Source organism: Dendropsophus ebraccatus, chromosome 1, assembly GCF_027789765.1.
Source record: "Dendropsophus ebraccatus isolate aDenEbr1 chromosome 1, aDenEbr1.pat, whole genome shotgun sequence".
Classification (NCBI taxonomy): Eukaryota; Metazoa; Chordata; class Amphibia; order Anura; family Hylidae; genus Dendropsophus; species Dendropsophus ebraccatus.
Genome location: NC_091454.1, coordinates 50,327,621 through 50,350,832, shown reverse-complemented (window position 1 = coordinate 50,350,832; position 23,212 = coordinate 50,327,621). Strand labels below are relative to the sequence as shown.

At 39.4% G+C, this 23,212-nt stretch overlaps 1 protein-coding gene across 1 annotated transcript in view; it reads left to right on the top strand.

Annotated features, from left to right (window-relative positions):
* Nucleotides 1-23,212, top strand: part of TENM2 (teneurin transmembrane protein 2) — a 750,809-nt gene that overhangs the window by 548,824 nt on the left and 178,773 nt on the right. Inside the window, exons 9-10 of the mRNA XM_069970729.1 lie at nucleotides 15,116-15,311; nucleotides 19,162-19,263. Of these exons, the coding sequence (XP_069826830.1) occupies nucleotides 15,116-15,311; nucleotides 19,162-19,263 (298 nt within the window). The remainder of the gene's footprint in view (nucleotides 1-15,115; nucleotides 15,312-19,161; nucleotides 19,264-23,212) is intronic.

The following is a 23,212-nucleotide window of genomic DNA, read 5'->3' as shown; positions in this document are numbered from 1 at the left end:
CACAAAGCTTTTTTTTAGCCATTTTCAAAAATTTACTTCTTTTTATTTTTATTTTATTTTTTTTAAACTAATGCGTTCTGTTGAACGCACTAGTCAATTGAGGGCTTAAATTTTCGGCAAAGTACAGCTGGCAAAAGAGGGTTTTTTTTATAACTCCTACTCTAAATGGGCAATTCCCTCTCATGATTTAATAAAAATGAGCACATTTTTATACAGCTGAGAATAAAGCTTGTAGGTTCACACACTGTCTTTTTCTGGCCGTTTGTAAACATTTGTAAACCATCATTTTAAGGTCAAATAACATCCGTTATTTTGAAATGATGTCTGTGATTTTAAAACAGCCAAAAAGGTGTGTGAGTCTTGCAATAGTGGGAACATGACCTAAAAGCCAAATACTGTCCACCCCAACCTGCAAAAAAAAAATAAAAATAAGCATCATGTAAACCCATCTTTAGAGACAAAATTAAAAACAAAAAAAAACCAAAAGAGAATTGTGCACTTTTCTTATTAGGACATTGTGAACAGATAGATTTGATCTTGTTTGCTGTACGGCAGGGCTGGCAGTAGAATAATTTTCTTAATGGTTTTTTAAAGCAGCAGTAAAAATATGCAGCAAGCAGTTTATTTCAAATTAGATGTTAGTCATTTTCTGTTCCTTAATGTTCATTTTCCTTCCTCGTTGAAGCACATTTACTAAATATAAATGAATCTAAAGATATATGTAAAATTGATCTAAAATGAAAAAAATGACCCTTCAGCTTTTATCTGAATGTAATTAACTCTTTCATTTAATACAGTGTGCTCTTTTACATTTATGTCTTTGAATTAGTACTTTATAAACTAACAGCATAAAGCAAGATGGTACTGTAACTCTAGTGTTTGGCTGTGCTAGAAAATGTACCTGACACTGCCCGGGTGTATTAATGACATTTGTTCCCAGTAGGCCAATCTATGAGTTTCCTGCAGTGTTTCAGCAGCCCTAGCAGCAGCATGGCGCATTTGTTGAGCTTGCTGTCTGGCCTAAGTTTCCTGCAGTGTTTCAGCAGCCCTAGCAGCAGCATGGCGCATTTGGTCAGCTTGCTGTCTGGCCTAAGTTTCCTGCAGTGTTTCAGCAGCCCTAGCAGCAGCATGGCGCATTTGGTCAGCTTGCTGTCTGGCCTAAGTTTCCTGCAGTGTTTCAGCAGCCCTAGCAGCAGCATGGCACATTTGGTCAGCTTGCTGTCTGGCCTGAGTTTCCTGAGGTGTTCCAGAAGCTCAAGCAGTAGCATGGTGCATTTATTCAGCTTGCAGTCGTGCCTGAATTTGCTGAGGAGTTTCTGCAGCTTGTGATACAGTATTCCTTACAACCATAAGAGATTTCCTGCCAAATAAGTGAGTTTTCTTTGGTGGCATTTTGCCAAATTGAAGTTAATGTTAGACCCTAAAGAGGTGTAGGGGTGTCTTAAAAGCCAAGAACAATACAGTTTACAAAATCAGAATCTCACAAACAGGCTGGCTATAAGTGAGTACTGATCTTGGTTTAACTTTAACTGGGTCCAAAAGATACCACAGATGTCAATGAGATCAGCCGCAGGTTGTTACCCCTCACTGTTATAAATGAAAACGGTAGTAGGTGCCCAAAGAGCAGAAGTACATCTGGCAGGGACAGGACCTTCGCTCTAACCTCTCCGGGCACCTACTGTATCTGCTTGCCAAGATTGCGGACAAACAGTTCAGACGTTCGGAAGTCTATATAGGATAGACAGGTGGACAGACGGGCATTCATTTTTATTATATAGATAGGAAGAATATTCTATATGCTTTGCGTGTAGGGCAGAATGTATGCTTCAAGGGCTTATAGGTATAGATTGTCTGGAACTTAGATTCCACCCATTAAGTGAGTGACTGAGCACTCAGCCAATCAGTAACTGGGGTGAGACACCACCCCAGTCACTGACTGGTTGAGTGGGCAATCGCTCAGACAGGCCATGATGTTGCAGCCGGAAGAGCCAGGTACATGATGTACCCAGTTTCCAGCTATAAAGACATCCGGCAGCTGCCAGCAGGACCCAGGAGGGGCGCAACAGAGGCACGGGGATTGGTGAGTTTATGTTGTTTATTCTTTCCCACATCCCCCTGCCCTCCTCCCTTTTTTGATTATTGTGGGACTCCTCCTTTAAGTCATTTATAAGTTTAGGATGTTTTATTTTACTAAAACAAAACATTTTCCTATACTTCTTACAATATCTAACATCCTTAGCAGCCTTTCCCTCCCTGTGTGTTCTCCACTGGAAATACATACTTAACATATGAATACCAATAAAGTACATTTTAATACATAGAATTTAGTTTATTCATATGTGAACTTCAGAAACATCGGAAGTGCCCATATTCTATGGCCATATAGGCACCAAGTATTATACATAGTGCAAGGATTGGATAATATTACTAACCAGGGAAAGACTGGAGGAATTTAGTTTGCATAGGCTCCAAGAAGGGTGGGGGGAGATATTATTGGAATATTGAAATAGGGTTCAGATGGGAACTGTGCAGGAAATGTGGTCTCAGGTACAAGGAATAATATCAAACTAAGGAGAAATACTAGGAAAACATTGTTAAATCCCTTTGGAAGTATCCAGTCACATATTGATAGCTTTGTTTCATATCCACTGTGATCCAGTGTACAGAAGCTAAATGATGACAATTGTGCCAGTGTCCAAATACCTCTGGACCCAAGTGTAAAATGCTGTGCACATACAACTAATGCTATATTTTGAATAATATTTTGTACAAACAGTAAAGACAGAACAGTCTTGCCTTGCATCCCAGTGCTCTTCTGGTCTATATCCCTGATCAAGTGAATAGTGTATGGGGAGCTGCTAACTTATGGCGTATTAGCGCATAGTATGCTTCCATAATCACAATCAGCCATTCACTTTCTGGATGGCACTTCTCCTTTTGAAGCTTAAGATATGACTGATCGCTCTACTGTATCAATGCTAGTACTGCTCTTCTGGAATTCCTGCTGTGTTCCCAGCTGTATGCACCTGCGTGACAATATAGCAAATAACACAAATGTAGATTCTTACAGCAGTGACTTTTCTTGTCGCTGGAAGGTGAAATGAGAACTAAACGTTAAACCTATTTCAACACAAGTCATGGGGTTTCAGTGTGTTAAATGGTTTGGAACAGGCTAACATGGTGTCATTTACAAAAAGGAACATGGATGACATTTGTATTATTTTGCTAAGTCATGTTTAACATTGCATGGTTCAGTCTAGCATGGGCGACATTAAGGGCAGGGGTATATAGAGGGGAGGTAATGGGTGCATCAGAGCAAGGATTGGCATACTTGCTTAAAGGGATTCTCCAGAGGAGGGGAAAATATTTAAATTTAGCTGGTATCAGAAAGTTATACAAATTTGTAAATTACTTCTGTTTAAAGGGAAAAAAAACTTAAGTCTTCCAGTACTCATCAGCTGCTGTATGTCCAGCAGAAAATAGTGCATTCTTTTCAGTCTGACACAATGCTCTCTGCTGCCCCTTCTGTCCTCATCAGAAACTGTCCAGAGCAGGAGAGGTTTACAGATTTATATACGGATTTGCTGCTGCTCTAGACAGTTCCTGACACAGACAGAGGTGGCAGCAGAGAGCACTGTGTCAGACTAGAAAGAATACACTACTTTCTACTGGATATATAGCAGCTAATAAATACTGGAAGGCTTGAGTTGTTGTTGTTTTTTGTTTTTGTTTTCCTAAATGGAAGTAATTTACAAATCTGTATAACTTATATATGTTTATTTGAAAACATTTTTTTCTCTGGATTACCCCTTTAAGGCTGTGCTACACCGAAGTCCAATATGGTGCATTTTGTCTTAAGGCCCTATTCCATGGAACGATTATTGTTCGTATTCGGCCGATATCGGACGCTACGGACGATAATCGTCCGGTGGAATAGAGTGCAACGATCAGCCGACATCGTTCATGTCGGCTGATCGTTGCAGTCGCTTGTTTTTCAACATGTTGAAAAACAAGCGACTGATATAGCAGCGATCTGCTGTTGGCGCTCCATTGAATAGGAGCGTCGGCAGCAGACGCTGCTATATCCTATGGGTTGCCTGGACGATCAGCGATCCCCTGGGCAGCCCCCCCCCCCCCCCCCCCCCCGCAGCTCCCCTCCCGCACTCACCCGCTCGCTGCTGCCGCGTTGAATAGCGGCGGCTCCGAGCGGGGAACGAGGAGCAAACGAGCTCTGAGAGCGCTCGTTTGCTCCTCTAAACGACCTGTGGAATAGGGGCATTACACAACTTGAGAAAGGCCTGTGTGCCTAAAACACTTTGGTAGTGCATGGCTTTATTGTATATTGAAGGTAAAAGTAAAGTAATGCTTATTTAGGATCTATCATATTGTCTAGTGATATTTTGCCTGTTACGGTTATAAATATGTTCTTATGTTCCCCCAGCATTGTTTCCGAGCATCTAAGTAAAAGCTACTCATACAGTATGTCCCGAAAAAGTACTTTGTAAAACCTACTGATGTAGGCATGGGGGTGGTCTGGAGCTCATAACTAGTCATGACTGGTGGGAAATCTTACAGTCAATCCTGCCTCCCTGGGATTGTTGGTGTGTAGGAGCCGGCAGCATCACAAAGGTACCATCCCTGAGCAACAACGCTCCCAGGTAGGCGTGATGGCCGGCAAGAATTCCGCCACTCTTGACTAGTTAGGCCCTCCTGACCGACCACATCGGTAGGTACATTTATGCCCAGAAACAGTGCTGGGGGCATATAGGAACAAATTAATAGTTGTAACAGTGTTTTTCTCATGGTTTTTGAGTGGATTTGCACAAAAAATTGAAACTTTTTATATATTACAGCACTCAACCCACAGCCTCTCAGACATTCGCCAAAGCAAGTTTAGGATAAAATATAGTGACTGACAGTGTCCCTGCTCTTAGATGCATCTTTTAAAAGCATCCTTTTTTTCCAGTATATACCACCATTCTGTTTAGAGATATATTTACCATCCTGACTTTTGATTTCTTGTGTAACATATAGAAAAAAGGTTTCCTTTCGATTTCTAATTTACAAGACAGGAACACTGACAGAATGTTAAGTGATGCATTTTACATTATGGACTACTGAAAAACAAGTCTGAGTGCGTATTCCGATATTTTACTTGTGGGCAGCATGGGAAGGAGTGTTTACTGTACAGACATAGCAAACAGAAGATGCCAATTTCTGGTTTGGAAATTACTTCCCTGCGCTTTAGTGTCTTTGCAAGGATAAACATTATGAGCACTCATGAGGACTTGAATTATAAAAGTAAAATGTTCTTGGAAAAGTAATTTTTGTGGTTTTTGAGCTCTGCATGGCATTAAATAGTTACTGTTTTCACACCTTTAAAAAAATGTATCTTTTGCTATGTGTGAGGTTTTATTCCCAGTATAAACTAATTATTAGAATTTTTTTCGCAATAACCATTTGAAACCTCTGAACATGTTTTTGTTTTGTAAGATTTTCTGGATGTAAAGGACCGGGTGTTACATGTTCCTTATACATTTCAATAGAGAGCAGAGGGGTGAACAACAAGGCAGGTGAGATAACTGGAGATAGCGAGGGAGAAACAGAGACTATACAGGTTTACAATGAGTTTTACAACTTACCCCAGGGCTTAATTCAGAGGCTGGACAATACTGCTCTATGACATCCTCTGTGCTGCTGCTTCTTCGGGTGTATTGTAAATAAATAGAAGAGCATAATCCCCTCTTCTGTGTGTGTGTGTGTGTGTGTGTGTGTGTGTGTGTGTGTGTGTGTGTGCGTGTGTGTCAGATGGCATACGCTACCCACTAGCACAGGGATACTGAAATTAGAGATGGAGGCTGCAGAGTCTAAATCCAAAGAAATATCCTGGTCTTCTGGAAACAAAGAGCAGCAGGGGCATATATCCTAAGTCTCTCACATAGCGATCGAATGTCTGAGACCAATGTCTGAGACACAGGGAAGAAACTTCTTTATGAAGATAAATGGTTTTAATAACAGTAAGTAGTACCTTGGTACTATCCTTGTGGTTCATTTAACGTTGGACATGGACTTCCACTCATGGATTGTCAGCGGATCCAAAAATAAGTCCAAATGATAGATTCCAATGGAGATGCACTCACCTGTAATGTAAAGAATGTTTTATTGTGGTTACAAAACAGCCAACATGAAGAACACAAGGCAACAGCTGTTTCACACTAAGATGCGCTTCACCTTGACCCGACGTCACACCTCTAAAAGAGCTACTATATACTGTAGTTGTATATACTATATACAACAATAGACAATACACCTATACACAGTGCTAGACCTCTGTATGGTGGATGTCTACAGAGAATTGTTGGTATTAGAAGTAGTAACAGAGGCAGTCAAGGCGGGATCATATACTGTTTACAGTAAATCCTAGCACTGGCAGGTTGCTGTTGTATCTCTCTGTCACATTGCTGGATTAGGGTTGTATACTATGGAAGTTGGTACACAGGAGGAGATTTATCAAAGGGTGTAAAATTTAGACTGGTGCAAACTTGCCATAGCAACCAATCACAGCTCATCTTTTCTTTCACCAGAGCTGGAAGCTGAGCTGTGATTGGTTGCTGTGGGCAGTTTGCACCAGTCTAAATTTTACACCCTTTGATAAATCTCCCCCATAGAGTATTCAATCTGAATGTGTTAGACTATCACTAAATCACAAAATCTTACTGCAACATCATCCAAGCCCAGTGTTCGTTTTTTGATCTGAAGTTAATATGAATAAATCACAAAGCACAGTAGCTTCTTCTCAGCCTCCTATGAGTTGTAGAGGTTCAGGTGATCTATAGCCACATGTGATGTTTCCCCAAATTGCACTTATGCAGCAGTACTTTGTAATTTTTTTACCACTATTATTATTCCGAAATATTTCTCCATTTTATTACAGTTCTCCACACCACACATTATTTGTAATTGCAACACAAGAATCCTTTTTTATATTGCCCTGAAAAAACACTGACAGATTCAGTAGGCAGAAAAAAACAAAACATAAATGCGTGACCATGACTTCATTTTTCTACCAGCTTTCATACAGACTCTTGGCCATTCCGCTTTTAAATTCACATTCAACTTGAATAATTTCCGCATTTACAATAATAATGGCGCCGTACATTTTCCAACGTACTGTTAAAACGTCTAGTATTCAACTATTTGTTTTATTCTGACTATTTTACTGCACTAATAAGTTCATTACAGCTAAATTAATAATAACCAAGGAAAATGAGTCAAATCTCGATTTTCATATGATAATGCAGCTCACACACAACAGTTCTCTGATAGTTAAAGGGAATTCGCCTTCACTTGCCTGAATCATGATGCAATTGGGGCACCGGGCACTCACCGGTAGTGAGTGCCTGGTTTCTTCCTGTCTAGGTATTGGGAGAAACTTATCACTCTGGTGGAACGAGGAGAAGCCACTGGCCCCCATTAAAAAAACATAATAAAGGGAAGACAGGCTCCCTTTAAAACTGTTGTAGATACAGATACCAGATGCATACATTGAAAAGAAGTGTACATTACAGTTTTGCATAATGCCTTTTTGTCGGGGGCCTCAAATGAGCACCGATCAGCAAAATCAGCGCTCGTTTGTAGTTCTTTTACATGGCACGACAAATTGTTCGGGCAGCCCAAAAAACTGACAGCACAAATATAGGCACAAATAAAGATCACAGGTAGTAGACTATACTTACATCTGTGCTGCTTGTGATCCAACAGTTCTCCAGTCCGGCCATTGGCTGTATCCTCACGTCCTGCCTCCTCAGGCTGTAAATCAGACCCAATCAGCAGAGGATCGGGCGTTTTCTGTGTCACTTTTACATGGTCCAATTATGGGCCCCAGAAGCATTTTAGCAATGCTCATTTACAATAATTACAATAGGGACTTAACAGTGTAGTAGGCAAGTGATAAGATTGCCTTTAGTAGGGTTCTTTAAGTTCTCCCTTCAGTTAGATTTATGGATATCTTAGTATCAGTAAGAGATAGATTGACTCTTTTTATTCTTTATTATTATTATTATTATTAATTAATTATTATTATTATTATTAATAATAATAATAATAATAATAATAAAAGTAGTAGTATTACTTTACTCCCACCAAGTCTGCAGATGGCACAAGAACTTTAAATACTTTTAAAAGTAGGCTGTCGCCAGATACAGCACTTTAAAGACAACCTGTCACATCATCTGAAATGTTCAGCTGTCCAGTTAACAAGTGAGCAGTGGATAATACCCCTTTGACAGTGCACAGACTGCAGTGATATCCATGAAATGTCAAGGAAACAGTCACAAGTACTTAGTTCTCAGTCAGACATTAACCTGAGAGAGCTGGAGGAGTGAGCAGTGGAGACCACCTAGTTGGCAGTCTAGATCCTAATTCGTATAATGGCTGCCTGTGCTACCATCTTGTGTTGTCTCTTGTCCATTGAGGTCATGAGGTATCTTATTAATGTTTATGTTTTACATTTATGCTACTGTTTGTAATATTTAGCCTCTATGGCGCCAACCTATTTCATAACACTGTACACAGAATGTCATCCCTATGCCCAGTTGAGCTCAGAATCTAAATTATTTCCCTCCAAATAAAGCTATTAGTAAATTTTTGGAAAATGGGAAGAAACCAAATTACCCATGGGAAACCAACGCAGACTTTTGCCCTTGGGGAAATACACAACTCAAGAACCCTTTATGACCTCCGGTTATCAGATTTTCCTCAAGCCATTAGCTTTTGAGTTGAAATTGGAAGAGTTAGGCTGTAAGCGCAAAGTGCAGCCATTTGGCAAAACAGTTATTGGCTGAATGGTCATATCAAATCGAAACCTGTTTTTTTTTTTTACATTTTTCGCCTAAAATGTTTTTACCTTTTAAAAAAAAAAATTCAGAAGAAATGTGAACCCAGCTTTAAAGACATTTCACTAGATTTGTCTCTCTCCCTTGTAAATACCATATATATTCACCTGCGGCTTTCTCTCCCATCCCTTACATCATGTTTATTCCTTCTGTGTCTTACATTTTTATTAGTTATTGTACAAGATGAATCTTAACATGTTTATTTTAGGTATCTAGTTATCTTTTATCATTTTTTCATGTTTTAGATACCAGAATTAGAATGTAAGCTTGTGGGGTCAGTGATTTATTGTTTGACCTTGAATAGAATCTAAAGTGTGCATTTGCTGCAGTAATGAGCTATAAATCGGAATAATTTTAAGGGGACTATTGTGAAATCAGAGGATAATTAGGATTTTCTTATGACTCGATCATTGGTACTTTTAGAAAAACTTTTTTTTTTTTTTTTTATCAAATCTCTCAGTTGTGAAATTACTTTTATGATATATTGAGACTGTTGGCAGTAAAGTTTAGTGACATCCATTCAGATAAAAAAAAATGGTATAAATTGGGCTGAAGGGTGCTCATCATAATACAAATATTTTACCTTTTATTTTTTAATTATTATTTTTTTATGTTGCCATTCACCATAATGTTTCAATAATGTTTTATTCTAATGGTTAAGATATTTTGCACACAGTGCTACTAAATATGTTAAGTTTTTTTTTATTTAAAAGAAATTGGAGGATTTTGATTTTATTATGGGTAAGTAATATATTGTTTGTACAGATCAATACAATGCCGTTAAATCAGTGATCTACCAGCACAACCTGCAGATGGAAGCCTGAACAAGTGGATAACTAACAGCAGTTACAGAGGCCTAGTACTGGCCTGCCATGCCAATGAATCAGCTCCCTGTATTGGAGGGACAGTCCCTACTTTTGAGCGAAGTCCATCTTTCCCTCTTTGCCCCTTACATGTCCCTCTTTTTGACCTAGGCATTAGATTTGCATTAATATACTTTCTATGTTGCTCTAGAAAGTGTCTGGTTTCTTACAGTATAATAGACCCAAACTTGCATATTATTCCATCATGTGGTTCAAGTTGGATCCTAAAAATTGTTATATTCAAATGAATCACGTTATATCACACATGTGTGATTGCATCAATCTGCAGCAGATCCTGTATGTGTGATTGCATCAATCTGCAGAAGATCCTGTATGTGTGATTGCATCAATCAGCAGCAAATCCTGTATGCGTGATTGCATCAATCTGCAGCAGATCCTGTATATGTGATTGCATCAATCTGCAGCAGATCCTGTATATGTGATTGCATCAATCTGCAGCAGATCCTGTATATGTGATTGCATCAATCTGCAGCAGGTCCTGTATGTGTGATTGCATTAATCTGCAGCAGATCCTGTATATGTGATTGCATCAATCTGCAGCAGATCCTGTATGTGTGATTGCATCAATCTGAAGCAGATCCTGTATGTGTGATTGCATCAATCTGCAGCACGTCCTGTATGTGTGATTGCATCAATCTGCAGCAGGTCCTGTATGTGTGATTGCATCAATCTGCAGCAGGTCCTGTATGTGTGATTGCATCAATCTGCAGCATATCCTGTATGTGTGATTGCATCAATCTACAGCAGATCCTGTATGTGCTATTGCATCAATCTGCAGCACGTCCTGTATGTGTGATTGCATCAATCTGCAGCAGGTCCTGTATGTGTGATTGCATCAATCTGCAGCATATACTGTATGTGTGATTGCATCAATCTGCAGCAGATCCTGTATGTGTGATTGCATCAATCTGCAGCAGGTCCTGTATGTGTGATTGCATCAATCTGCAGCAGGTCCTGTATGTGTGATTGCATCAATCTGCAGCAGGTCCTGTATGTGTGATTGCATCAATCTGCAGCAGGTCCTGTATGTGTGACTGCATCAATCTTCAGCAGATCCTGTATGTGTGATTGCATCAATCTGCAGAAGATCCTGTATGTGTGATTGCATCAATCTACAGCAGATCCTGTATGTGTGATTGCATCAATCTGCAGCAGGTCCTGTATGTGTGATTGCATCAATCTGCAGCAGGTCCTGTATGTGTGATTGCATCAATCTGCAGCAGGTCCTGTATGTGTGACTGCATCAATCTTCAGCAGATCCTGTATGTGTGATTGCATCAATCTGCAGAAGATCCTGTATGTGTGATTGCATCAATCTACAGCAGATCCTGTATGTGCAATTGCATCAATCTGCAGCAGATACTGTATGTGTGATTGCATCAATCTGCAGCAGGTCCTGTATGTGTGATTGCATCAATCTGCAGCAGATACTGTATGTGTGATTGCATCAATCTGCAGCAGATACTGTATGTGTGATTGCATCAATCTGCAGCAGATACTGTATGTGTGATTGCATCAATCTGCAGCAGATCCTGTATGTGTGATTGCATCAATCTGCAGCAGGTCCTGTATGTGTGATTGCATCAATCTGCAGCAGGTCCTGTATGTGTGATTGCATCAATCTGCAGCAGATACTGTATGTGTTATTGCATCAATCTGCAGCAGATCCTGTTTATGTGATTGCATCAATCTGCAGCAGGTCCTGTATGTGTGATTGCATCAATCTGCAGCAGGTCCTGTATGTGTGATTGCATCAATCTGCAGCAGGTCCTGTATGTGTGATTGCATCAATCTGCATCAGATACTGTATGTGTTATTTCATCAATCTGCAGCAGATCCTGTATATGTGATTGCATCAATCTGCAGCAGGTCCTGTATGTGTGATTGCATCAATCTGCAGCAGGTCCTGTATGTGTGATTGCATCAATCTGCAGCAGGTCCTGTATGTGTGATGCATCCTTGAATTAAGAAGTTTAGAAATGTCTGTAATTTTTTCCTAGACTGAACCACAAGTGTCCCTTGGGGTATGGCCCCCGCTGGTGTTTTTACACCACTGTCCGCACTAATAGTGGCATTTCAACAATTAATATAACCGATAACAGAGACGGTTCCATGGCGGCTTTTAGCAGTGTCCCTCGGCTGTCGAAGCAACCAGGAGTCACAAGTATGGAGCGGGCTTGTTCATGGCTCAGTCACATACATGTACATGATTTTGAGTTAAAGGGTTAAATAGTACTTATTAAAGTTTCTATAGGACTAGGCTGTGCAATAAAAACTGAACATTATTCACCTGAAAAGGTCACATAAAAACATAGTACAATGTAGAGCCCTATTTACACGATATACTATTGTAAATGTTCATATAGTAAGAAAATAAAGCAGGAGTACATAACCCCGACCTCCCATTTTTTCTTTTTTTTTGTTAAACTATTCCTATTAAAAGATCACAAAACTAACAGAAAATGAATGCAACTGAGAAACGTTGTGGATGAATTATGAGTTTGATTTCTCTCTTTCCATATAAATAAGAGCTCTTGTCTCCTGTCATCCAGTCGTCTTCCTGACACCGCGACCCTGCGGGGAGCTAATCACAGCTCTTGCTCTGATCAGAACCTTTCTTTGTCAGCTAGACTAACATGATCCCATTCTCATGATCAATGTGAGACCCAGTGGCTGGACCACCCTCCCATATCAGTGTTTTATGACATGTCCTTTCATTTCATAGACTCTTTGCTTCAAGCTGCAAGATAATTAAGACCTACAGTCTGCACAGAAATAATAGAGCTGTGGTTGGCCATCCTTACAATACCTTTCATTGTTTGCTATTGTTTATTGCAGATTTGTTGTGGCATTCCTATAGATTAATGTCCCAATTCATTTCAATAGGAAAGTCAAAATCTGCAACAAATCTGCAGCTTGTGAACATGGCTCATGGCTTTAGCTCATGGTAAATATGTATTACATTACAATGGACAATTCCAGAATATCCTCTTTAAACGGCCTCTTGTATTTGGACACTTCTGATATAGAAGAGTCCACTGTCAATAGGCTTATCCCTCTGCTGGGGCCAGCAATAAGTTGTCATCTGTGGAGGAACCTGGCAGGACGTATTCAAAAACTCTGCAGCGCCACCCTAGGTGAAATTATACATAACACCTATTTAAAACAATGAGTTGTCTGTACACAAGTGATGGAGTTCTTAAGAATGATCTCTCCTCTATTAACTTAGACTACCTAATAGTTTATATAAAAGTGAGTTTTATACCCTAGACAACCCCTCTAAGAATAGTGCTACCCAGGAGAATATAAATGATTAGCATTATTGCATTGGCGAGGCCATGTCATTTACTCATGTCTGACATAAACAATACATTATTTGTTCTGTATAGAACATACTGCGCATACTGCGAATACCAGTTCACGTCCCTACAGACCATTATAAAAACTTCTCCACTATTCTCTCCAAATCATCCAGAGTTTGGCCGCTATTTCAATGTCTGTGTCATTGCAGTAAAATAGTAGTTATAGAATATTTTACAGATCCACTTTAGAGTTTATTCATTGTGAAATCTAATGCACAGTTAGCAATGCATTGACTTCCATTCACTTGAATTGAAGCTAATGTATTGTTAACAGCACATTACCCTCCTCCTAGTACTACTGAATGAGGAACCAAGGCATATTACTAATGTGAATTTTCTAATAGATTCATCATTCAGGCATGGCAACGTGATACAGCTTTCCTGCTTTACAGCTCATACAAAAGCAATATTCAAAAGCAGTTTTGCTCTGTTTCACAATGAAATTTGCAAACCTGTGAAACAGCTTACACAAATAAGTAAATTGTACGGAAATTGGAAAGAAACAAGCAAAGGACACTGAAAACCTATTACATGGTATTGTACAAAGTGCTCTATAATTAGAATATTGCCCAAATCCAGTCTTTGTGTAGTCAACACATAAACATTAATACAGGTAACAGGATACAAATATTTATCAAAAATGTATTCTTCTGAGATTTCTTGGCCTTGGAAAGTTTAAGAATCACAGAATTACTGTCATACAGCCAGATAAGTCAGATTATTTTTCTGGTTATCCTCCTCTTATATAATAAGGAGTTGTATACAGTAAATATCAGTCCCTCAATATATTCCTGTTATTGGAAAAGAAAGTAGAAGAGCTGGGTTCCTTATATTGCCATTTGAGGCTATTCAGTATAAGTGCCCATTTACAGCAGCCTCTCTTTCTGGCCACAGTGCAAAATGATTTTCTTCTGTTCTTATCATTTCTTCATTAATTTCAGTAGGATTTATCTGTTGTCAAATGCTCTGAAAGCTTGCATACCATTCATTCTTTATTGTTTTTGAGGGGTAAGGGCCCCATTACATGGAGCCATAATCGTCCGATTATCGCTCCGTGTAATAGAGACGATCAGCCGATGAAACAACCATCGAATGATCATTGGGTTAGGTTTGGATCTAAAATCGCCGGGTGTCAACTGGGCAACGCTACATGTAATAGCGATGCATGGCTGATGATTGCCCAAACACCTGATACCCGTCAGCTAACAGGCCACTCAGCCGCTGCTGCTGGCACCGAGAAGCTGCAGAGCACAGGAGAGGAGACCGAGAGCAGGGAGAGGTAAGGTATCAGGTGTTTGGGCAAGGGCTGCATGGACATCGCTAACAATGTCCATGCAGCCCTTACTGCCCTTATCGGGCCATCTAATAGGTCCAGTAAACAAGCGCAGAAGTACAGTATTTTTGATGGAACCAGTGACATATTTTGATGCTGCTAAATGCATATCCTGGCTCCACAGCAAGAGGATAGTTACTCTCTAAGCTGTAGCAGAGTTTTGGTGAGATAATATGGGGAGCAAGGGGGCTGGTAGTGTTGTGACAAGGGAGGGATGCACAGGCACTACTGTATGTACAACAATGACCTATATTAGTCTTACTTATAGTAATACTGTAAGTTCAAGTTTAAAAAGTTAAGTTCTATACAAAAAGATTCTGCATATAATAAAAAATAATATTTCCCCTAATAATGCATCATATTTCATAATGCATCATTTTCTTATACTCTTTATACTCTTATGCTCCTTACACTTTCATCTGTTCTTATATACCAATCATTAAAATGTGAGAACTGCTTTAATATTGTAACTATCATATGTATCCCAGAATGTTAATGTTGTTGAAATGGCACAAGCCTTGGATTTGAGCATTATGTGATGGAGTTAGACTAATGAGGTATAATTATTATTATCATAATTTACATCCTGTTCTAAACCATCCTAACATCTTAGATAAGCTCTAATGTCATTTCCATTTTCAGTACGACTTCATGGAGCGTTTGGATGGCAAGGAGAAGTGGAGTGTAATAGAAGCCCCAAGAGAGCGCCGCAGCATTCAGACGTTGGTACAGAATGAGGCCGTGTTTGTCCAGTACTTGGATGTCGGAATTTGGCACTTGGCCTTCTATAATGATGGAAAGGACAAGGAGATAGTATCATTCAATACAGTTGTTCTTGGTAAGCATATTCCTTTATTGTACATTCTCTGATTGTGATGATGTTTGTGTCAATGTTATAGATTTTAGATTTTAATACAGAACTAGGTTGGTATTAGCATAACACAGCAGATATATAATCTGTCAAATATGTCAAAATGATACTGCCACCCCTCGACCCCTCATGCAGCAACGTCAATGGGCCACAGGACTCTATAAAGTACTTAAAACCTGTTAATGCAGAATTCACAATAGTTCACATTTATTTTGATGGTGCTTGTGACACATAATTCTCTTAATTATGAAGTAATTGTGAAGGGGCTTGGACACAATCTTTAGCACTGCAGCCCTTTTTTAAGGTTGGACTTGGCTGAAGTTCTACATCCTAAAACCCCTTTGATGACATATGAAGAGCAAAAGCTTAGGTTTACATAACCACATATTAAAGGATGGCACAATTCGCAGTTTATAAAAGGGCTTGTCTAGGGCTAGAAAACATGGTCTGATTTCCTACTTCACCATACTTGTCTGTGGGCCGTGTCTAGTACTGCAGCTCCTCTCCATTCAGGTGACAGAATTTTAGCTTTAAATTGATCTCTCAATTAGTTATCCTCTGTCCACAGTGGGATCCAACTGCTGGGAACACCATCAATCCCAAAAATGGGGAAAACATTATGGGGCTTAGACAAAACTGTGCAGGTCAGATGCCCACCAATCACCTGTTATCTGTACCTTGTGGCTAGGATAAAACTTCTTGAGATGGACATACCCCTGGACAGATAGAGTTAAAGGGGTTATCCAGCGCTACAAAAACATGGCCACTTTTTCCCCTACTGTTGTCTCCAGTTCAGGTGTGGTTTGCATTAAGCTCCATTTACTTCAATGGAACTGAGTTTCAAAACCCCACCCAAACTGGAAACAGTAGGGGGAAAGTGGCCATGTTTTTGTAGCGCTGGATAACCCCTTTAATCAACACTAAGAGCACTTTTTCTGGAAACTTCTAAACTGATCCTTTTTTTCTAATCCTCTACACTTCTTTCACATATTCTTAGGCATGCTTCACACGTGTATATTTTATATGTGTATACACACCCATATTATGCAAGAACTGACACCTATGACCCTAGATCAGATTGGTGGGTGTTTGTAATATGTATTGGTACAGTATAAGCATCTGAAATATACTTTTTTGAAGTCTACCTATCTCAAAATCCTTCCTTTTTAACTCAAATTGTTTTTTACAAATTGTGCCAAGATAGCAAAAGTCCTTTCTTCCCAGAATTTCCAGTGGAGCAGCAATGGCTTGTAAGTCTCCACACGTCTTTATGATGGATTCTCCTTAAGGAGAATTAATATCCCTTGGACCCATGTTGGTAGACCTCTCACTAGCCAGCCAAACATCCTGATCTGTACTGAAGAAGGGCAACAACCCTGAAACGGCTGTATGCAGATGGGGAATTATTCCTTTTGGAGAAATAGTTTGGCTTGGTATAATATCCCCAGTCAATGTTTTAAGACTTTTACATAGAGTGAGCCTTGAAGGGACATCTCTTTGCTGACTACATTATGTTAATATTCACAGCAAGATTAGGGATGTGACAACCGTTCATAAACTGTAAAAAGGATTTGTAAAAGTCAGTTTACATTTGGTTACCTGTTAATACTTCTACTTGATTTTTTTTTTTATGGCTCTGTTCACTGTTTTGTTGGTTTTGTAAAGTGTGTCTATTATGGTTAAAAGTGTTTATGTTCATCTGAGAAGTATTTTTTTTTTCTTTGATAGAGGAACAGAGTGGTCAGGATCCTATTTTTTGTCAAGACAGAAAAATTTGACTCTGTTTTTTTTGCACAATGCACATCTAGAGCAACAGGATCCTGCAACATAGGCGTTCTGTAGCATCCTGTTATACTATCCTGTTTGGCGTTTGTTTATTAAATAAGACTTCAACCTTCAACTTCAATGGCTATAAAAAACAAACGAACATACAAATTGATGCAGACTGATACAATTGATCCATAAAGAAATTGTGAAACAGTTAATCCTATTAATATTGGTCATTATTTGTGGTCATCATTATCAGTAGACGTGCGCCTTTTGCTGTTAAATGATGTCCCGTTTCCGGCTGTCTCAGTGTACATAGCTTGACCAGGCTTGCCATATTGTCTATGACAAAGGAACACTGTTGCTGCATGTAATTTTTTGTAGTTTTGCATTTTCTATGGTTTTTCTCTGCAGTTCTCAAATGCAAATGTAGAAGCACAGCCTTAGGTTCCTATTCCACGGGCCGAGCAGGCCCCATCAACGATGTAAATGATCTGCTAGATTGGCACTCGTTTACTGGGCCTATTCCACGGCCCGAAAATCGTAAGCGAGGGCTGCAGGGACATCCTTGCAGCCCTTGTTTCATACATTACCTGTCCAGACGCAGGTCTTCTCCTTCTCCTGGTCCCGCGTGGCAGCATCAGCTTTGGAGCGGCCTGTCTGAACTGACAGACCGCTCAGCCAATTACTGGCAGTGGCGGTCCTGGCCAGTGATTGACTGAGCGGTCTGTCAGCTCAGACAGGCCGCTCCGAAGCTAATGCTGCCGCGCGGGACCGGGAGAAGGAGAAGACCTGTGCCTGGACAGGTAATGTATGATGTTTGTGAAATCGTCGGTTGCCCGCCGTGCCCACTATTCCACGTAGCGATGCACGGGTGGCGACCGATGATTTTAGGTTTGAACCTAAATGAACGATCAGCCGATGACAAGATCAAGAGCTGATCGTTCTCTCTAATCCACAGAGCGATAATCGGCCAAACGGGCCGATTCGGCCGATTATCGCTCCGTGGAATAGGCCCCTTACACACAGGACTTTTTAATACTCAGCAGAGACAGCAGTGACATCAGACATCCTGGTTTTAGGCAAAAGCTCATATAGGAAACTCCAGAAAGGGAAGCAAGATGTAAACCTAATGGCAAAACCAAAGAGGTGTTTCTATTTCTCACACAGACCACATTATATTTGTAGGATTTCTGTGGTCACTGACCCTTTTTTTGTTTCCATTTACCCTTATTCTTTCTCCTTCCACCTCATTGCTGATTGTTTAGATTCTAGCAGGCTTTCTCATTGATCAAAGGACACAAAACATGTAAAGTGCATGGACATCTATGGGGGGGGAGGGGCAGAATACACTTGGACTAGAGGAAACCACAACTAAAAAGTCAGAGGTAACCAGTCTAATAGCCAGGTAGGCATCTTGGAAAAGCAGTGACAGTAATTGGACAGATATCAAGAGAAAGAAACAGCATTTCATTCAGTTCAGAGGCTCTTGCACATATGCCTATTATCAGAACTTTTTTTCCCTATCAAGGGCAATGGAAAAAGCTGAAAGCCTGTGCACTCTGTGATCAGCAATAAGAGAGGGAGACGCAGACATATGTCAACCTGAGATCACACTAAGTACACCTTTGGATATAGAAAAACTACCTTCTTGTGCTTTCAAGCAAAGGAGCAGAGAGCTTGCTTAGAAAAAAAAATCACCATGTGCAAATAGTGTGACATGTCTTAAAAGTAATGTCAGGATTTTTTTTTTTTACTTTCATTAATAATGGTTCCAGTGTATCGTGGATACAGTATATTCTAATGAACATTGCTAAAAGCCTTGTGTCTCATATGATTCAGGAATTATCCATGCCAACTGCTGATGGGGCTTTGTGTAGGGTTAGTGTCCCCAGTGTGTCAAATATAGTCATTTATTATATGTACAAAACTTATTTTGTTGATCTATTTTCACTCTTTCCAGTAGAATGTTAGTCTTATGTACAGTCTTATATATATATATATATATATATATATTGAAGTCACACTGTGGTTTTTGTTTTTCTTCAAGATTCCGTTCAAGATTGTCCTAGAAATTGTGATGGAAATGGTGAATGTGTTTCAGGAGTCTGCCATTGCTTTCCAGGATTCCATGGGGCAGACTGTGCAAAAGGTAATGTTATATTCAAACGTTTTGCTCTTTATCAGGCAAGAAGAAGGAATTTAAAGCTTGTGGTTCATTATTTTGTATAACATTGAACCTTCTATTATACATCTTTCCCCTTTAAGAAAATAGACTATAAAAACATAAATAACTTTAGGTGTCTTAAATGGCTAAAATAGTTCTTTCATAGGGATAAAAAGTCATATCAACAGAGGTTTGCTCAAATCATTTAAAGATACTATGAAGACCAGTAGTATTACTTAAGTGTGAATAGGATGCAAAGGTTTAATCTCACTTTAAAAAAAAAAAAAAACTTCCTTGAATCCTTTGACATTTGAGTTCCATTCATAGACTTTATACAGTACATTTGCAGGGATGACATCAGCAGCATGAATCTCTCCAATAGATAGCTTCACTCCTCTCCATTTTAGTGGACACTGTCATTTCAAGCATAGCGTAGCAACCAAGAGCTATATGCACTTAAACCTAGCATCCTTTGTATTTCTTTAGTTCCTTGATCTAACCTAGTTTTGTTCCTCTTCAGTCCAGTTGGTTGTCTTGCAACCTTTATTTCAGTATCTTGTAGTTGCTGTTGTTTCCCCAGTTTGATCTTATCGCATTTGTATTTCGCTTCATAGTTCAGTACTGTTCAGCCTTGTTTTTTGTGTCTCTGGGTCCTAGAGCCTTCCTGTTATTTGTGTTAGGGTCAGTTCTGAATATTACAGTTTTTATCAGGGGCATTTTCAGGAACAGTTAGGTTCAGTACTGTCCAGCCTTGTTTTTGTCTCTGGGTCCTTAAGTCTTCCTATTGTTTGTGGTTGTGATCAGGAACAGTTAGGGCCCTATTAGACAGCTTAACATTAAGGTGTACCTGTTGTTATAATAAAATTTTGACATGTCATAGAAACATGTTAAAACTTTTTTTTATTTCAGACCCATACCGATCAGAAGATAGAGCAGGGAGAAGTTGCGCTGCAGCATGTCCACTCTCCACTCTGAACTTAAAAAAAAAAAAGTCCTCTCCACATTCTATCTCCTGATAGAGTCTGAACACTCACACCCAGATCGATAAAATTTTTTGACATGTCTCTGTGACATATCAAAAGTACTTTATAACAACAGGCACACTTTAAGGAGCAAGCCAGTGCCACCTGTCAGGGTCAGCGTTCGATTACTCCTCGTTCCACACTCGCTGTCAGTGCTATTACACGCACCAACAGTGAGGAGGAAGGAGGAGGGATTGTGAAGAGCTGTGGGAGGGGCTGCTGTCTATATTGCCCATAGAAGGTTGCATTATTACAGCCGATGGCCAACAGACCGTTGCTATGGACATCGATCAGTTGACCTCGCGCATGTCTTGTTGTCTTGTTGTCTTTCCGCATGAGCTATTACACCAAAAGATTGTTGCCGGAATGGCCGGTAATTGGCAAAGTACGTCCGATAACTGTTTTATGTAATAGGGCCTTTAGGTTCAGTGTTCACTAATAGGTCTAGAGAAAGATTCAGTCAGTGCTCGATAGGGTCAGCTTTTGTAGTTTTTGTTCATCAATCTGGTTCAACTCCTTTCTGCTATCTTCAACATTCATTGTGCCATCATCCTTTTCAACATTATTGATTATTGATTTCTTGATTATTGATTTCTCTAATCTAATGTTGCTGCTTGTTTTTAGTTGCCTATTTGCATTGATAAGTGTGTTCTTGTTTATTCTTGTGACTATCTGGTTGTTATATATTTTGGCCCCACTGTACAGTAAGTCCTCAGGGTATCTGAGTACTGGGAGCCACTGTTAGCATCCAACAAAGTCCTGTCCTGTTATCTTGTGACCAACAAGAGACATTACACTATTAGGACTACCTAGAAATTGTGAATCCCTGAACCAGATTGCGAAACTTCCCATACTTTTTTTTTTACAACTCCTCTAATAGAAACCTATGAGAGTAAATGAACACATTTCCTGCCTCCAGATAGACACTTAGTTGACGTGGCTTGTTTTGAATGTGAGCGTAAGAAAAGCTCTAAATTAATATTAAGAGGAAAACACTTTGGTAGCAGCCTTGTGTATGGGTAAAAGTCTTTCCCTTTGTTCTCCTCCAAAGAATAAATTGTCATTTTTGAGCATTAAACCTGCACTGCTGATCTAGGAATGAAGTGTAATTTATATAAAATGAGCCGGCTCTGCAGAACCATTCACTGTTAGCTTTGCTATTAATCACACTTTGATGGTTCACAAAAGTTTAAGGCTTAACTATGTATTGCCGCAGATAGTCCAAACTTGTGCAGACATTTATTTCTGTGTAAATAGAATTTTTCTTTTTTTTTAACTATAACATAGTTACCAGTAATATTGTCCTTTCATTATCCTTTTGTCATGATAGTAATGAATTATATTAATACTTTCATTATTATTTTTATGGCCACTACTATTATAGTCATTTTAATGGTGTCTGATCTGTTACCCAGTGCAGTACATAAGAGCTCATTTATATTATCGCTGCACAGTTATCACCCCTTCCATAAAGAGACAGAAACAATAAAATAATGTATTTATATAGAGCCAACATATTCTGCGGTGCTGTACAAAGCGTGTCACATGACCCCTTGTCACAAACTAAATTCTATCAGTATAAAGTGTGGGAGGAAACTGGAGTATCTGGAAGCAATCCACACAAACACAGGAAGAACATGCAACTCCAGGCAGGACCAAAGACAACAGTTTAACCAATAGTTTAACCAGTGTGCTGTCCATATTTCTTTGCATAGTGCTAGGATACTTTAGTGTTTAAAGGGATATTTTAGGATATTTTATAGAAAAAAATGTATTTTAAATCAACTGGTATTAGAAAGTTATACAGATTTCTAAATGACTTCTATTTAAAAAAAAAATCAAGTCTTCCAGTACTTATCAGCTGCTGTATGTCCTGCAGGAAATTATGTTGCCTTTCCAATTTGACACAATGCTCTCTGCTGACATCTCTGTCTGTGTCAGGAACTGTCCAAAACAGGAGAGGTTTTCAATAGGAATTTTCTACTACTCTGGACAGTTCCAGACATGGACAGATGTGGCAGCAGAGAACATTGTCTGACACTGGAAAGGAAAACAGCAGGACATACAGCAGCTGATAAGTACTGGAAGACTTGAGACCACCCAATCCCATTCTAAATACATGTCCAGCATTCATTTAGTCAGACAGGAATTCTGGAACGGTCCTGGAACAAACACCATCTTCTCCTATAGTAATCTCTGACTTCATTTGAGTTACTTTTAAGCGAATATAGATTGGCTATTTGCATCTAGGTTTGTGTCAGAGAGGTCATAGGTGACTAAAGGGAGACTGTGCGGCTTGGCATTAAATCTGTGCGGGCAGGGCTCTGGCACATTTGTATGGTCACTGTCCTGGTACATGTGATAGGACACTACTGTAGCACTAGCTTCTATGTGTGGTTTGCACATTTTTTCTCTGTGGCAGCCACAGTTGTATATAGATGTTGTTTTTAACCTACACTTCTTCATGGGGACATAAGAGTCTTCTATACTCCCGACCAGCACCTAGCTATTATTCTGGCTCCTAAAAAGCCACTATTTGCCCACCTCATAGTATATAATACAATATTAGCCACCCAGACTGAAAACACATGCTGTTAAAACATTAGCTTTATTTGCCTTTCTATTAATTTAGATGGTTGAGAAGCTAGAAATAAGCATTTTTAACCTAAAAACAACAACCTATATTTTAGATACTATCGGGGAGATTTATCAAACATGATGTAAAGTAAAACTGTCTCAGTTGTTTTTAGCAACCAATCAGATTCCACCTTTCATTTTCCAAAGTGCCTGTGAGGAATGAAAGGTGGAATCTGATTGGTTGCTAGGGGCAAATGAGACAGTTTCACTTTACACCATGTTTAATAAATCTCCCCCTATCTCTTTACATAATATAACCAATGTAAAAACATGAA